Source organism: Sphaerodactylus townsendi, linkage group LG05 (genome assembly GCF_021028975.2).
Source record: "Sphaerodactylus townsendi isolate TG3544 linkage group LG05, MPM_Stown_v2.3, whole genome shotgun sequence".
In the NCBI taxonomy this organism is placed as follows: domain Eukaryota; kingdom Metazoa; phylum Chordata; class Lepidosauria; order Squamata; family Sphaerodactylidae; genus Sphaerodactylus; species Sphaerodactylus townsendi.
The window spans coordinates 22410154-22425337 of record NC_059429.1 but is presented as its reverse complement, the minus strand read 5'-3'; the positions used below and the strand labels follow the sequence as shown (position 1 = coordinate 22425337).

Below are 15184 nucleotides of genomic sequence, written 5' to 3'. Positions count from 1 at the left end.
CAGCACTTAGCTCTTCCAACAGGTAGATCATGAAGCCCTAGGAGAGTTTACTCAGGAAGCAGGCCCCCCATTGCAAGCAACCGAGCTTACTCCCAGGACCAAAGGATTAGTTCTTGCTACATGAAAATCAGTGGGAGTTTAACGAAACGCTTAACAGGGTTACCTACATAGCTTCCCCAAAATTCACGTTTATTACTAATGAAAATCGAGGCCAATGGCCCAGACCCAGCCCTAGATGTGAGGGCGGGGGCACTCTGTTCTGAGTGCTCACAGAGAGGGCTCTAAGTGCCACCTCCTTTTTTTAACCATGCCATGGAGTTATACCACTGTAAATAGGATATGAATACATTTAAGGGTCCCTAGCACAGGCCCCCATAGACCAAACTTCACCCATACCTACCGTTGTTATCATCAGGAGGGTCTCCTAAAGATACTCTGAAATTTTGGTGCTGCTAGCTTAACAATTGCACCCCTGACAGCAGGCACCCCCACCCCCACCCCCCCGCAAGGGGCAGGGCTAGATGTCTTCACTAGAAACATGCTGCAGTGAGGATGTTGGAACCTGGATGAAAAGGTGCCGATTCTTTTGAAACTTGGTTGTATCTAGATTAAATTTTCAGTGGGAATTCGGCCAAAGAATAAGAACAGAGAATGAACTAAACTTAATTACAATTCTAAATATAGAAAGAGAGCCCGTAGAGTTATACAAACGATGCTCTATAAAGACACAAATTTTCAGTCACATTAGTCATTTCCCAAAGACTTGGGAGGTGTTTTTCTTATGCGTCAAGCCGAACAATTTTAAATGCGGATACTAATTCAGGAGCACCACTGAAAATGCCTTATTGAAGGCCTCGTTTTTGTCACTTAGCTTGAGAGCTCCTCTTCCACCCCCCCCCCTTTCATCTTTCCCTAATCTCCTTCTGACAAACTGCAGAACCAGGAGGTGAGAATGTAAAACAGCAATTGTTGCTCTGCCAGCCCCTTTCTGACATTCCCTAAGCAGTCAATTTGTTGGTGTTGGGTTTGCGTTGCCACCGCTGTGCAAGGGCGTGGTAGACCAGGCTATGTTTAGGCTGCTGAGCTCTGGGAGTGAATGAAAAGTGGTACCTGGCGCAGAGTTCCGCTGTCTGCAAATATCAGCTGTCAGTTTCTCAAATTAAAAAAAATGTTTCATTTGTTTGGAGGCTGAACACAGTCAATTGTTTGTTTCTTGCTGATAAGCTGGACGTTTGCACTGTCCTGCCAAGTGATTAGTAAAATGTTTCTGCCACTTTTTCACTGCAACAGAAATCCAGGGAACCAGGGAAGGTGTTAAGATCAAGTCACGGAAACCGGGAGCATTGCTGAATAAGATTTGCTTTGGTTAGGAGGAGCATTTCGATGCCCTGCGTGGTTTGTTACTCTCCCCCAAATCCTGAATAAATTATGCCGTTCGCCTACCTCGGAAATTAGTGCAGAAATTGCATGACCTATGTTCAGAATGGTCATGTTTTTATTTTATTTTATCATAGTGTACGCGGAGCCACATGCTAACCTAAGCTGGCTGTGTGGAAGCGGCGGGGAGGCTGCCTTAAGACAGTGTCCATATGAGGCTTGTTGCTGTTTAGAAAGGAAAGGAACTTTTGATTGATGAAGAAATCCAGTCTGTGTTAGGAAAGGCAAGATAGGCATTCTAACTAGCTGCCTAATAAAAGGCCAAGATACATAATATGTGTGACTCAAGTCAGGTCACGGGTGCTTGACCCAATTTCTAGTCACAACTATGGGGAACTCACTTTAAACATACTCTGTTGCTTGGTTTGGCTTGGGAACGTTGTGCGGGGAGGAGGAGACAATAAGCCCGTGTTGCCCTCTTGGATGTCAAGAAGAGAGGGAGGAGAGGAGAAACTGGAAGGAAGTCTCTCAGATCGGCAAATTAGGTAACAAAGGGATAGCAGCAGACCAGACAAGACGGAAACAGACAGAAGAGTTTGATGTGTCCATCTTACTAGCTCTACCATCTACTGCATTGGTGTGCTTGCTGAGAAGAGAAATCACGTTGTCCTTCGCTTGCAACACCACGGTATTAGACTTTGCAGCAGTCCAGAGTATAATGTTTACCGTTGGGTTAAACAAAGGCTGTAATTATGGGTATGGTTGCGTATTAAGGAAACAGAACTGCCGTCTCCTGCCATATCTGTACAGATCTTCCATAAGGACTTCAGACAAGGAGGCCTTATTGAATGGTTAAGGAAAGAATTAACCCATTCTCTGCCATTCTGGTTTCATCTTTTTTGAGTCAATAGTGCCCAGCAGTGACCTAGAGCCACCAAGTTTACCAATCACAACTGGCCCCGCCCACAAGATTGTGCCCTTTCATTCTGGTTGGTATTTCTGAAATCAGACTGGCAACTAAAGGATCACGTGCTGCTGTAGCATTTTTCTCTATTCTGATTCCCACATTCTGCCTTCAGAACCTCAAAGCCATCTCTCTTGGCTGAAGCCGAGTCAGTCAACATGGATACTGGCGGCACCTACTCTACGGCAGGAGATGTCCTTTATTTTATGTGGTTGTATCTGAGCTGCAATGCAGTAGAAAGTTGTATGATTGCCACTAACCTTAGGCCCCTTCCGCACATGCAGAATAATGCACTTTCAATCCACTTTCACAATTGTTTGCAAGCGGATTTTGCTGTTCTGCACAGTTAAATCCAGATGCAAAATGCACTGAAAGTGGAGTGAAAGTGCATTATTCTGCAGGTGCGGAAGGGGCTTTAAGCAAGTCATTTTATGCCTGTGCTGGATCCTGGTGTTGCTGGTGTGTTCTTTTGCTTGCTCTTTGCTATCTGGGACAGAAACAAGACTTGTTCATTTTACAGTTAGCAACAAGACCGATGGAGAGGCCAGCCCTTTAAAGAAGTCGGAGACCAAGGAAGAGGAAGGGGAGGTAACGGAGAAGAAGAAAAAACGCAAGAAGGAAAAGAGCAAGACGGGCAAGCCGATGGTTCCACACAGCTCTATGTTCATTTTCAGCACCACTAACCCGTGAGAGTTCTCTTTGTATTTTTTTTTAAATAATGCTTGAATTGCTTAAGAGAGAGGTTTCCAAACTGAGCTGTGGAGAGACATGGAAGTCCTTGGAAACATATGGGGTTCCTAACTGTAAGAGAACTGTAATAGGGGACCAGAACAGTGGCAGAAAATGATGCCAGTAAAACAGCCCCATTGCTGCCAGCCTTCCCCTTGTGCTACTGCTCCTTTAACACTAAAACATCTGAAAACCACCTGCTTGATCCTATAGCTAAAGGTGCCATTAGATAGAACAAAATGCACAGGATTATCATTAGAAACCTTGGGGTACTTGTAACAAGGTTTTATTCTAGCGCAGGGGTAGGGAACCTGCGGCTCGAGAGCCACATGCGGCTCTTCTGCCCTTGCACTGCGGCTCCACGAGCCGAGCCGCCGGCTTCATCCTTGCCCGTCCTGCAGGCAGCAGGGCGAGCACACCAATTGCCCGCGGCCGTCTGGGCCGCGCCGCGGGCTTCCCTTCTCGCCCACCCCGTTCAAGTGGGGCGGGCGCTTTCCTGGCGGCCGGCAAGGCCAAGCCGCTGGCCCCATCCTTGCCCACCCTGCAGGCAGCAGGGCGGGCGCATCCATGCGCTTCTCAGAATGAGTGGAGTAAAAAGTGAAAAACCCAATATATACAGTGTTATCTTTATTTTAAATGTCAAAAATTATTTGCGGCTCCAAGTGTTTTCTTTTCCCGTGGAAAACGGGTCCAAATGGCTCTTTGAATGTTAAAGGTTCCCTACTCCTGTTCTAGCGTAATCCTTCATGGGTGAGAACCCACTTTGTCAAGTGCATTGATCTGGTCCACAAATGATATTCAAAGTTATGAAAAAAATACATAAACTGCAGGGTCAAAGAACCACATAACACAGAATTGCGGGGTGAGCTGTAATTATGTCAAGTACAGGCGTAATCAAGAAAAGTATAGTGACCATTCACAATAGCAGTGATTGGCAGTCTCCCATCCCAGGTTTTGTCCTATTAGTTGACAGGTCAAGAGGCAAATGGGAACAATGAGTTGATCTTTAAAAGAGTTTAGCTTTCAAAGGGGCTTAGCTTTAAAGGGGGCATAGCTTTAAAAGGGGCTTGGACAGATTTTGGGAGAAGTCAGTCTATGGCTACCAATCTTGATCCTCCTTGATCTGAGATTGCAAATACCTTAGCAGACCAGGTGCTCGGGAGCAGCAGCAGCAGCAGCAGCAGCAGGCCATTGCTTTCACATCCTGCATGTGAGCTCCCAAAGGTATCTGGTGGGCCACTGCGAGTAGCAGAGTGCTGGACTAGATGGACTCTGGTCTGATCCAGCAGGCTCTTTCTTATGTTCTTATGTTGCTTGGATCAGAGTACTTGGATAGGCACTTGAACTTCAACTTTTTCAGTATCATTCCTCATAATTTTAGCAGGGAGGATCCCATTTTTTTGTAAATGATGTACTTGTACAAACTTGAGGTTCCCCAGATTTGCAGAACTTAAAATTGTACCCATCGCATGCCCTGTTGTTTAGTTTTTTTGCTCCATGCAGGGGCCAACCCTTGACTATAAGGACAGTGAATATTAAAATTCAAAACACAGAATGCTACTGCAAGATTCCTTAGTTGCTTTTTGTTTCTCTTCTTGTTACAAAACTGAAGAACAGATTTTAGGCAGAATGCTCAGTATCACTACAGAGTAAAATGATAATAAGGTTCAAAATTCGTAAAAGTCTTGACTGAAACTATCGGCCAACATTTGGAGCTGAATCTAAGGAGCTCCCGGCTAACATTGTCATCTTGTGGTTGAGGGGGAAACTGCATCTTCCTTTGAAGATGACAGCAATTCTTTTTCAAAGGCAACATCCTTTTCTGTTTTTATGCAGATGTTTTGTTCTGTAGTACACCTGGGGCTGATATTCAGATCAGCCCTGTTTCCTCCTCTGGTGATTTTTTTAAAGCCACACAGTTTATACATGCATAGTTTGGCCCGCACAAAACAGTTACAAAAATGAAGGGCAGGAATGGACTGTTGAAATATAATGTAGATTCTCATTAACTATAAAGTATATGAAATGTTGTGCAGCTCACGTCTTCATGCAGCAGACAGTGTAGTTTAGTAAGACTTTGGTCTGGGACAGGGAGAATGTAGCCATGTCTCTTTAAAAAGTATTTTGTGCAGAGTACAATGGGAAGATTGGCCTGGTCAGATTAAGGGTGCAAACAAAGTAGATGTTACTTACTTAATGTATTTTTACCGTACCTTTCTTCCAGTTTTTCAGAAGTGTTAGCACAAGTGTAGATAAACTTAATCTGGAAGGAGGTATATTCTTGAAGCCTTTGACACAAAAATGTTGGAGCCAGTATAGTGTAGTGGCAAGAGTGTTGTAGAACTGGGAGAACCAAGTTTGAACCCCCAGTCTGCCTTGGAAGCTTGGTGAGTGAACTGGGGCCAGCCACTGACTTTCAACCTAAGCCACTTCAAAGGGTGGTTGTTGTGAGGATAAGCATCAGAAGGGAGATCAATGTTGTAACCAGTGTGGTGTAGTGGTTTAGAGCAGATGGATTCTAGTCTGGAGAACCGGGTTTGATTCCCCACCATGTGAGTGATAGAGGCTTAATTGGTGAGCTAGATGTGTTTCCACACTCCTGCATTCCTACTTGGGCTAGTCACAGTTCTCTCTCTACCTCACAAAAATGACTGTTGTGGGGAGAGGAAGGGAAAGCAGCTTGTAAGCCACCGTGAGTCTCCTTACAGAAGAGAAAGGTGGGATGGAAATGCAAAAAAACTCTCTCTTCTTTGGGGTCCCCCATTGGGGAGTAAGAGGGGTATAAATAAATAAAAAATAAGTCTATCACAAAAGGCTCCTGGATGAGTTTAACATAATGGGATTAGAAAGTGTTTTGATGATTGGAACTAGAGAGGGGAGTAGCTTTTAAGTTCTCACCACTGCAACACACTGAGTTGATGAGTTCACCGAATTATCTACCGCAGTTTTAAGATCTCTTTCTTGACCAGCCCTTTCCAGTTTAGACTCCTGTGGCAATAGGCAAAGTTTATATTTTGCCCCAATTGCTGTACAGAAAGTATTTGATCTTCATTGACCAGGTGGTTGCTCACTCACACAGTTTGGAGAGAACTTCTTGAAGGTGGGAAAGGTGCAGGAAAGGAAAAACCAAAGTTTGTCTATGAAGAATGATTAAAAGAAACTGTTGTGGGTTTTCCAAGCTGGGTGGCCATGGTCTGGTAGACTTTGCTTCTAATATTTCACCTGCATCTATGGCTGGCATTTTCAGAGACCCATCCACCACGACATGCCTCTGAAGATGCCAGCCACAGATATGGGCAATATGTTAGGAGCAAAATCTACCAGACCATGACCTCATGGGCCAGAAAACCCATAACAGCCAGTTGATTCTAGCCATGAAAGCGTTCAACAAAATAATGGTTAAAAGGTTTGTGGCTTCTCAGTTTGGAAAAAAAATGGCCAAGTGGAAGAATTTTAGAAGTTTATAAATTGTGCATGGGATAGAGGAAGTGCAAAGAACATTTTCACGAAGTATGGAACATGCGAGAACGGAATGAAAGTAGTGGGAAGTAGATTCTGAACAGGAGAAAAAAAGTACTTCATCATATAACTTGTAGATAGCTTGTAAAACTCTCTGCTATGGGATTCAGTGATGGTCACTTTAAAAAGGAATTAGAAGATAGATCCATCCATGGCTACTAGCAAAGTGGGACCCTCGTGTTGGGAACCATTAAAGCTCTGAATACCAGTTACTAGAAGGTGGCAGCAGAGGAGAATGTTGGCCTCTGTGTCTGTGCGTGTTGGCTTACCTTGGAAACAGGATGACAGACTAGATAAATCACTGGTCTGATCCAGCAGGGCTCCGGTTATTGTTCTTTTTTTGCCATCAAGTCACAGCTGACATAGGGCAACTCCATAAGGCAGTGGTGGCGAACCTTTGGCACTCCAGATGTTATGGACTACAATTTGGGGGGGGGGGGGTGGAGGGGGGGGGGGGTGGGGGGGGGGGGGGGTGGGGGGGGGGGGGGGTGGGGGGGGGGGGGGGTGGGGGGGGGGGGGGGTGGGGGGGGGGGGGGGTGGGGGGGGGGGGGGGTGGGGGGGGGGGGGGGTGGGGGGGGGGGGGGGTGGGGGGGGGGGGGGGTGGGGGGGGGGGGGGGTGGGGGGGGGGGGGGGTGGGGGGGGGGGGGGGTGGGGGGGGGGGGGGGTGGGGGGGGGGGGGGGTGGGGGGGGGGGGGGGTGGGGGGGGGGGGGGGTGGGGGGGGGGGGGGGTGGGGGGGGGGGGGGGTGGGGGGGGGGGGGGGTGGGGGGGGGGGGGGGTGGGGGGGGGGGGGGGTGGGGGGGGGGGGGGGTGGGGGGGGGGGGGGGTGGGGGGGGGGGGGGGTGGGGGGGGGGGGGGGTGGGGGGGGGGGGGGGTGGGGGGGGGGGGGGGTGGGGGGGGGGGGGGGTGGGGGGGGGGGGGGGTGGGGGGGGGGGGGGGTGGGGGGGGGGGGGGGTGGGGGGGGGGGGGGGTGGGGGGGGGGGGGGGTGGGGGGGGGGGGGGGTGGGGGGGGGGGGGGGTGGGGGGGGGGGGGGGTGGGGGGGGGGGGGGGTGGGGGGGGGGGGGGGTGGGGGGGGGGGGGGGTGGGGGGGGGGGGGGGTGGGGGGGGGGGGGGGTGGGGGGGGGGGGGGGTGGGGGGGGGGGGGGGTGGGGGGGGGGGGGGGTGGGGGGGGGGGGGGGTGGGGGGGGGGGGGGGTGGGGGGGGGGGGGGGTGGGGGGGGGGGGGGGTGGGGGGGGGGGGGGGTGGGGGGGGGGGGGGGTGGGGGGGGGGGGGGGTGGGGGGGGGGGGGGGTGGGGGGGGGGGGGGGTGGGGGGGGGGGGGGGTGGGGGGGGGGGGGGGTGGGGGGGGGGGGGGGTGGGGGGGGGGGGGGGTGGGGGGGGGGGGGGGTGGGGGGGGGGGGGGGTGGGGGGGGGGGGGGGTGGGGGGGGGGGGGGGTGGGGGGGGGGGGGGGTGGGGGGGGGGGGGGGTGGGGGGGGGGGGGGGTGGGGGGGGGGGGGGGTGGGGGGGGGGGGGGGTGGGGGGGGGGGGGGGTGGGGGGGGGGGGGGGTGGGGGGGGGGGGGGGTGGGGGGGGGGGGGGGTGGGGGGGGGGGGGGGTGGGGGGGGGGGGGGGTGGGGGGGGGGGGGGGTGGGGGGGGGGGGGGGTGGGGGGGGGGGGGGGTGGGGGGGGGGGGGGGTGGGGGGGGGGGGGGGTGGGGGGGGGGGGGGGTGGGGGGGGGGGGGGGTGGGGGGGGGGGGGGGTGGGGGGGGGGGGGGGTGGGGGGGGGGGGGGGTGGGGGGGGGGGGGGGTGGGGGGGGGGGGGGGTGGGGGGGGGGGGGGGTGGGGGGGGGGGGGGGTGGGGGGGGGGGGGGGTGGGGGGGGGGGGGGGTGGGGGGGGGGGGGGGTGGGGGGGGGGGGGGGTGGGGGGGGGGGGGGGTGGGGGGGGGGGGGGGTGGGGGGGGGGGGGGGTGGGGGGGGGGGGGGGTGGGGGGGGGGGGGGGTGGGGGGGGGGGGGGGTGGGGGGGGGGGGGGGTGGGGGGGGGGGGGGGTGGGGGGGGGGGGGGGTGGGGGGGGGGGGGGGTGGGGGGGGGGGGGGGTGGGGGGGGGGGGGGGTGGGGGGGGGGGGGGGTGGGGGGGGGGGGGGGTGGGGGGGGGGGGGGGTGGGGGGGGGGGGGGGTGGGGGGGGGGGGGGGTGGGGGGGGGGGGGGGTGGGGGGGGGGGGGGGTGGGGGGGGGGGGGGGTGGGGGGGGGGGGGGGTGGGGGGGGGGGGGGGTGGGGGGGGGGGGGGGTGGGGGGGGGGGGGGGTGGGGGGGGGGGGGGGTGGGGGGGGGGGGGGGTGGGGGGGGGGGGGGGTGGGGGGGGGGGGGGGTGGGGGGGGGGGGGGGTGGGGGGGGGGGGGGGTGGGGGGGGGGGGGGGTGGGGGGGGGGGGGGGTGGGGGGGGGGGGGGGTGGGGGGGGGGGGGGGTGGGGGGGGGGGGGGGTGGGGGGGGGGGGGGGTGGGGGGGGGGGGGGGTGGGGGGGGGGGGGGGTGGGGGGGGGGGGGGGTGGGGGGGGGGGGGGGTGGGGGGGGGGGGGGGTGGGGGGGGGGGGGGGTGGGGGGGGGGGGGGGTGGGGGGGGGGGGGGGTGGGGGGGGGGGGGGGTGGGGGGGGGGGGGGGTGGGGGGGGGGGGGGGTGGGGGGGGGGGGGGGTGGGGGGGGGGGGGGGTGGGGGGGGGGGGGGGTGGGGGGGGGGGGGGGTGGGGGGGGGGGGGGGTGGGGGGGGGGGGGGGTGGGGGGGGGGGGGGGTGGGGGGGGGGGGGGGTGGGGGGGGGGGGGGGTGGGGGGGGGGGGGGGTGGGGGGGGGGGGGGGTGGGGGGGGGGGGGGGTGGGGGGGGGGGGGGGTGGGGGGGGGGGGGGGTGGGGGGGGGGGGGGGTGGGGGGGGGGGGGGGTGGGGGGGGGGGGGGGTGGGGGGGGGGGGGGGTGGGGGGGGGGGGGGGTGGGGGGGGGGGGGGGTGGGGGGGGGGGGGGGTGGGGGGGGGGGGGGGTGGGGGGGGGGGGGGGTGGGGGGGGGGGGGGGTGGGGGGGGGGGGGGGTGGGGGGGGGGGGGGGTGGGGGGGGGGGGGGGTGGGGGGGGGGGGGGGTGGGGGGGGGGGGGGGTGGGGGGGGGGGGGGGTGGGGGGGGGGGGGGGTGGGGGGGGGGGGGGGTGGGGGGGGGGGGGGGTGGGGGGGGGGGGGGGTGGGGGGGGGGGGGGGTGGGGGGGGGGGGGGGTGGGGGGGGGGGGGGGTGGGGGGGGGGGGGGGTGGGGGGGGGGGGGGGTGGGGGGGGGGGGGGGTGGGGGGGGGGGGGGGTGGGGGGGGGGGGGGGTGGGGGGGGGGGGGGGTGGGGGGGGGGGGGGGTGGGGGGGGGGGGGGGTGGGGGGGGGGGGGGGTGGGGGGGGGGGGGGGTGGGGGGGGGGGGGGGTGGGGGGGGGGGGGGGTGGGGGGGGGGGGGGGTGGGGGGGGGGGGGGGTGGGGGGGGGGGGGGGTGGGGGGGGGGGGGGGTGGGGGGGGGGGGGGGTGGGGGGGGGGGGGGGTGGGGGGGGGGGGGGGTGGGGGGGGGGGGGGGTGGGGGGGGGGGGGGGTGGGGGGGGGGGGGGGTGGGGGGGGGGGGGGGTGGGGGGGGGGGGGGGTGGGGGGGGGGGGGGGTGGGGGGGGGGGGGGGTGGGGGGGGGGGGGGGTGGGGGGGGGGGGGGGTGGGGGGGGGGGGGGGTGGGGGGGGGGGGGGGTGGGGGGGGGGGGGGGTGGGGGGGGGGGGGGGTGGGGGGGGGGGGGGGTGGGGGGGGGGGGGGGTGGGGGGGGGGGGGGGTGGGGGGGGGGGGGGGTGGGGGGGGGGGGGGGTGGGGGGGGGGGGGGGTGGGGGGGGGGGGGGGTGGGGGGGGGGGGGGGTGGGGGGGGGGGGGGGTGGGGGGGGGGGGGGGTGGGGGGGGGGGGGGGTGGGGGGGGGGGGGGGTGGGGGGGGGGGGGGGTGGGGGGGGGGGGGGGTGGGGGGGGGGGGGGGTGGGGGGGGGGGGGGGTGGGGGGGGGGGGGGGTGGGGGGGGGGGGGGGTGGGGGGGGGGGGGGGTGGGGGGGGGGGGGGGTGGGGGGGGGGGGGGGTGGGGGGGGGGGGGGGTGGGGGGGGGGGGGGGTGGGGGGGGGGGGGGGTGGGGGGGGGGGGGGGTGGGGGGGGGGGGGGGTGGGGGGGGGGGGGGGTGGGGGGGGGGGGGGGTGGGGGGGGGGGGGGGTGGGGGGGGGGGGGGGTGGGGGGGGGGGGGGGTGGGGGGGGGGGGGGGTGGGGGGGGGGGGGGGTGGGGGGGGGGGGGGGTGGGGGGGGGGGGGGGTGGGGGGGGGGGGGGGTGGGGGGGGGGGGGGGTGGGGGGGGGGGGGGGTGGGGGGGGGGGGGGGTGGGGGGGGGGGGGGGTGGGGGGGGGGGGGGGTGGGGGGGGGGGGGGGTGGGGGGGGGGGGGGGTGGGGGGGGGGGGGGGTGGGGGGGGGGGGGGGTGGGGGGGGGGGGGGGTGGGGGGGGGGGGGGGTGGGGGGGGGGGGGGGTGGGGGGGGGGGGGGGTGGGGGGGGGGGGGGGTGGGGGGGGGGGGGGGTGGGGGGGGGGGGGGGTGGGGGGGGGGGGGGGTGGGGGGGGGGGGGGGTGGGGGGGGGGGGGGGTGGGGGGGGGGGGGGGTGGGGGGGGGGGGGGGTGGGGGGGGGGGGGGGTGGGGGGGGGGGGGGGTGGGGGGGGGGGGGGGTGGGGGGGGGGGGGGGTGGGGGGGGGGGGGGGTGGGGGGGGGGGGGGGTGGGGGGGGGGGGGGGTGGGGGGGGGGGGGGGTGGGGGGGGGGGGGGGTGGGGGGGGGGGGGGGTGGGGGGGGGGGGGGGTGGGGGGGGGGGGGGGTGGGGGGGGGGGGGGGTGGGGGGGGGGGGGGGTGGGGGGGGGGGGGGGTGGGGGGGGGGGGGGGTGGGGGGGGGGGGGGGTGGGGGGGGGGGGGGGTGGGGGGGGGGGGGGGTGGGGGGGGGGGGGGGTGGGGGGGGGGGGGGGTGGGGGGGGGGGGGGGTGGGGGGGGGGGGGGGTGGGGGGGGGGGGGGGTGGGGGGGGGGGGGGGTGGGGGGGGGGGGGGGTGGGGGGGGGGGGGGGTGGGGGGGGGGGGGGGTGGGGGGGGGGGGGGGTGGGGGGGGGGGGGGGTGGGGGGGGGGGGGGGTGGGGGGGGGGGGGGGTGGGGGGGGGGGGGGGTGGGGGGGGGGGGGGGTGGGGGGGGGGGGGGGTGGGGGGGGGGGGGGGTGGGGGGGGGGGGGGGTGGGGGGGGGGGGGGGTGGGGGGGGGGGGGGGTGGGGGGGGGGGGGGGTGGGGGGGGGGGGGGGTGGGGGGGGGGGGGGGTGGGGGGGGGGGGGGGTGGGGGGGGGGGGGGGTGGGGGGGGGGGGGGGTGGGGGGGGGGGGGGGTGGGGGGGGGGGGGGGTGGGGGGGGGGGGGGGTGGGGGGGGGGGGGGGTGGGGGGGGGGGGGGGTGGGGGGGGGGGGGGGTGGGGGGGGGGGGGGGTGGGGGGGGGGGGGGGTGGGGGGGGGGGGGGGTGGGGGGGGGGGGGGGTGGGGGGGGGGGGGGGTGGGGGGGGGGGGGGGTGGGGGGGGGGGGGGGTGGGGGGGGGGGGGGGTGGGGGGGGGGGGGGGTGGGGGGGGGGGGGGGTGGGGGGGGGGGGGGGTGGGGGGGGGGGGGGGTGGGGGGGGGGGGGGGTGGGGGGGGGGGGGGGTGGGGGGGGGGGGGGGTGGGGGGGGGGGGGGGTGGGGGGGGGGGGGGGTGGGGGGGGGGGGGGGTGGGGGGGGGGGGGGGTGGGGGGGGGGGGGGGTGGGGGGGGGGGGGGGTGGGGGGGGGGGGGGGTGGGGGGGGGGGGGGGTGGGGGGGGGGGGGGGTGGGGGGGGGGGGGGGTGGGGGGGGGGGGGGGTGGGGGGGGGGGGGGGTGGGGGGGGGGGGGGGTGGGGGGGGGGGGGGGTGGGGGGGGGGGGGGGTGGGGGGGGGGGGGGGTGGGGGGGGGGGGGGGTGGGGGGGGGGGGGGGTGGGGGGGGGGGGGGGTGGGGGGGGGGGGGGGTGGGGGGGGGGGGGGGTGGGGGGGGGGGGGGGTGGGGGGGGGGGGGGGTGGGGGGGGGGGGGGGTGGGGGGGGGGGGGGGTGGGGGGGGGGGGGGGTGGGGGGGGGGGGGGGTGGGGGGGGGGGGGGGTGGGGGGGGGGGGGGGTGGGGGGGGGGGGGGGTGGGGGGGGGGGGGGGTGGGGGGGGGGGGGGGTGGGGGGGGGGGGGGGTGGGGGGGGGGGGGGGTGGGGGGGGGGGGGGGTGGGGGGGGGGGGGGGTGGGGGGGGGGGGGGGTGGGGGGGGGGGGGGGTGGGGGGGGGGGGGGGTGGGGGGGGGGGGGGGTGGGGGGGGGGGGGGGTGGGGGGGGGGGGGGGTGGGGGGGGGGGGGGGTGGGGGGGGGGGGGGGTGGGGGGGGGGGGGGGTGGGGGGGGGGGGGGGTGGGGGGGGGGGGGGGTGGGGGGGGGGGGGGGTGGGGGGGGGGGGGGGTGGGGGGGGGGGGGGGTGGGGGGGGGGGGGGGTGGGGGGGGGGGGGGGTGGGGGGGGGGGGGGGTGGGGGGGGGGGGGGGTGGGGGGGGGGGGGGGTGGGGGGGGGGGGGGGTGGGGGGGGGGGGGGGTGGGGGGGGGGGGGGGTGGGGGGGGGGGGGGGTGGGGGGGGGGGGGGGTGGGGGGGGGGGGGGGTGGGGGGGGGGGGGGGTGGGGGGGGGGGGGGGTGGGGGGGGGGGGGGGTGGGGGGGGGGGGGGGTGGGGGGGGGGGGGGGTGGGGGGGGGGGGGGGTGGGGGGGGGGGGGGGTGGGGGGGGGGGGGGGTGGGGGGGGGGGGGGGTGGGGGGGGGGGGGGGTGGGGGGGGGGGGGGGTGGGGGGGGGGGGGGGTGGGGGGGGGGGGGGGTGGGGGGGGGGGGGGGTGGGGGGGGGGGGGGGTGGGGGGGGGGGGGGGTGGGGGGGGGGGGGGGTGGGGGGGGGGGGGGGTGGGGGGGGGGGGGGGTGGGGGGGGGGGGGGGTGGGGGGGGGGGGGGGTGGGGGGGGGGGGGGGTGGGGGGGGGGGGGGGTGGGGGGGGGGGGGGGTGGGGGGGGGGGGGGGTGGGGGGGGGGGGGGGTGGGGGGGGGGGGGGGTGGGGGGGGGGGGGGGTGGGGGGGGGGGGGGGTGGGGGGGGGGGGGGGTGGGGGGGGGGGGGGGTGGGGGGGGGGGGGGGTGGGGGGGGGGGGGGGTGGGGGGGGGGGGGGGTGGGGGGGGGGGGGGGTGGGGGGGGGGGGGGGTGGGGGGGGGGGGGGGTGGGGGGGGGGGGGGGTGGGGGGGGGGGGGGGTGGGGGGGGGGGGGGGTGGGGGGGGGGGGGGGTGGGGGGGGGGGGGGGTGGGGGGGGGGGGGGGTGGGGGGGGGGGGGGGTGGGGGGGGGGGGGGGTGGGGGGGGGGGGGGGTGGGGGGGGGGGGGGGTGGGGGGGGGGGGGGGTGGGGGGGGGGGGGGGTGGGGGGGGGGGGGGGTGGGGGGGGGGGGGGGTGGGGGGGGGGGGGGGTGGGGGGGGGGGGGGGTGGGGGGGGGGGGGGGTGGGGGGGGGGGGGGGTGGGGGGGGGGGGGGGTGGGGGGGGGGGGGGGTGGGGGGGGGGGGGGGTGGGGGGGGGGGGGGGTGGGGGGGGGGGGGGGTGGGGGGGGGGGGGGGTGGGGGGGGGGGGGGGTGGGGGGGGGGGGGGGTGGGGGGGGGGGGGGGTGGGGGGGGGGGGGGGTGGGGGGGGGGGGGGGTGGGGGGGGGGGGGGGTGGGGGGGGGGGGGGGTGGGGGGGGGGGGGGGTGGGGGGGGGGGGGGGTGGGGGGGGGGGGGGGTGGGGGGGGGGGGGGGTGGGGGGGGGGGGGGGTGGGGGGGGGGGGGGGTGGGGGGGGGGGGGGGTGGGGGGGGGGGGGGGTGGGGGGGGGGGGGGGTGGGGGGGGGGGGGGGTGGGGGGGGGGGGGGGTGGGGGGGGGGGGGGGTGGGGGGGGGGGGGGGTGGGGGGGGGGGGGGGTGGGGGGGGGGGGGGGTGGGGGGGGGGGGGGGTGGGGGGGGGGGGGGGTGGGGGGGGGGGGGGGTGGGGGGGGGGGGGGGTGGGGGGGGGGGGGGGTGGGGGGGGGGGGGGGTGGGGGGGGGGGGGGGTGGGGGGGGGGGGGGGTGGGGGGGGGGGGGGGTGGGGGGGGGGGGGGGTGGGGGGGGGGGGGGGTGGGGGGGGGGGGGGGTGGGGGGGGGGGGGGGTGGGGGGGGGGGGGGGTGGGGGGGGGGGGGGGTGGGGGGGGGGGGGGGTGGGGGGGGGGGGGGGTGGGGGGGGGGGGGGGTGGGGGGGGGGGGGGGTGGGGGGGGGGGGGGGTGGGGGGGGGGGGGGGTGGGGGGGGGGGGGGGTGGGGGGGGGGGGGGGTGGGGGGGGGGGGGGGTGGGGGGGGGGGGGGGTGGGGGGGGGGGGGGGTGGGGGGGGGGGGGGGTGGGGGGGGGGGGGGGTGGGGGGGGGGGGGGGTGGGGGGGGGGGGGGGTGGGGGGGGGGGGGGGTGGGGGGGGGGGGGGGTGGGGGGGGGGGGGGGTGGGGGGGGGGGGGGGTGGGGGGGGGGGGGGGTGGGGGGGGG

At 71.0% G+C, this 15184-nt stretch overlaps 1 protein-coding gene across 1 annotated transcript in view; it reads left to right on the top strand.

Annotated features, from left to right (window-relative positions):
- CACNA1E (calcium voltage-gated channel subunit alpha1 E) overlaps positions 1 to 15184 on the top strand; it is a 485501-nt gene that overhangs the window by 359103 nt on the left and 111214 nt on the right. Inside the window, 1 exon segment of the mRNA XM_048497813.1 lies at positions 2862 to 3027. Coding sequence (XP_048353770.1) covers positions 2862 to 3027 — 166 coding nt within the window.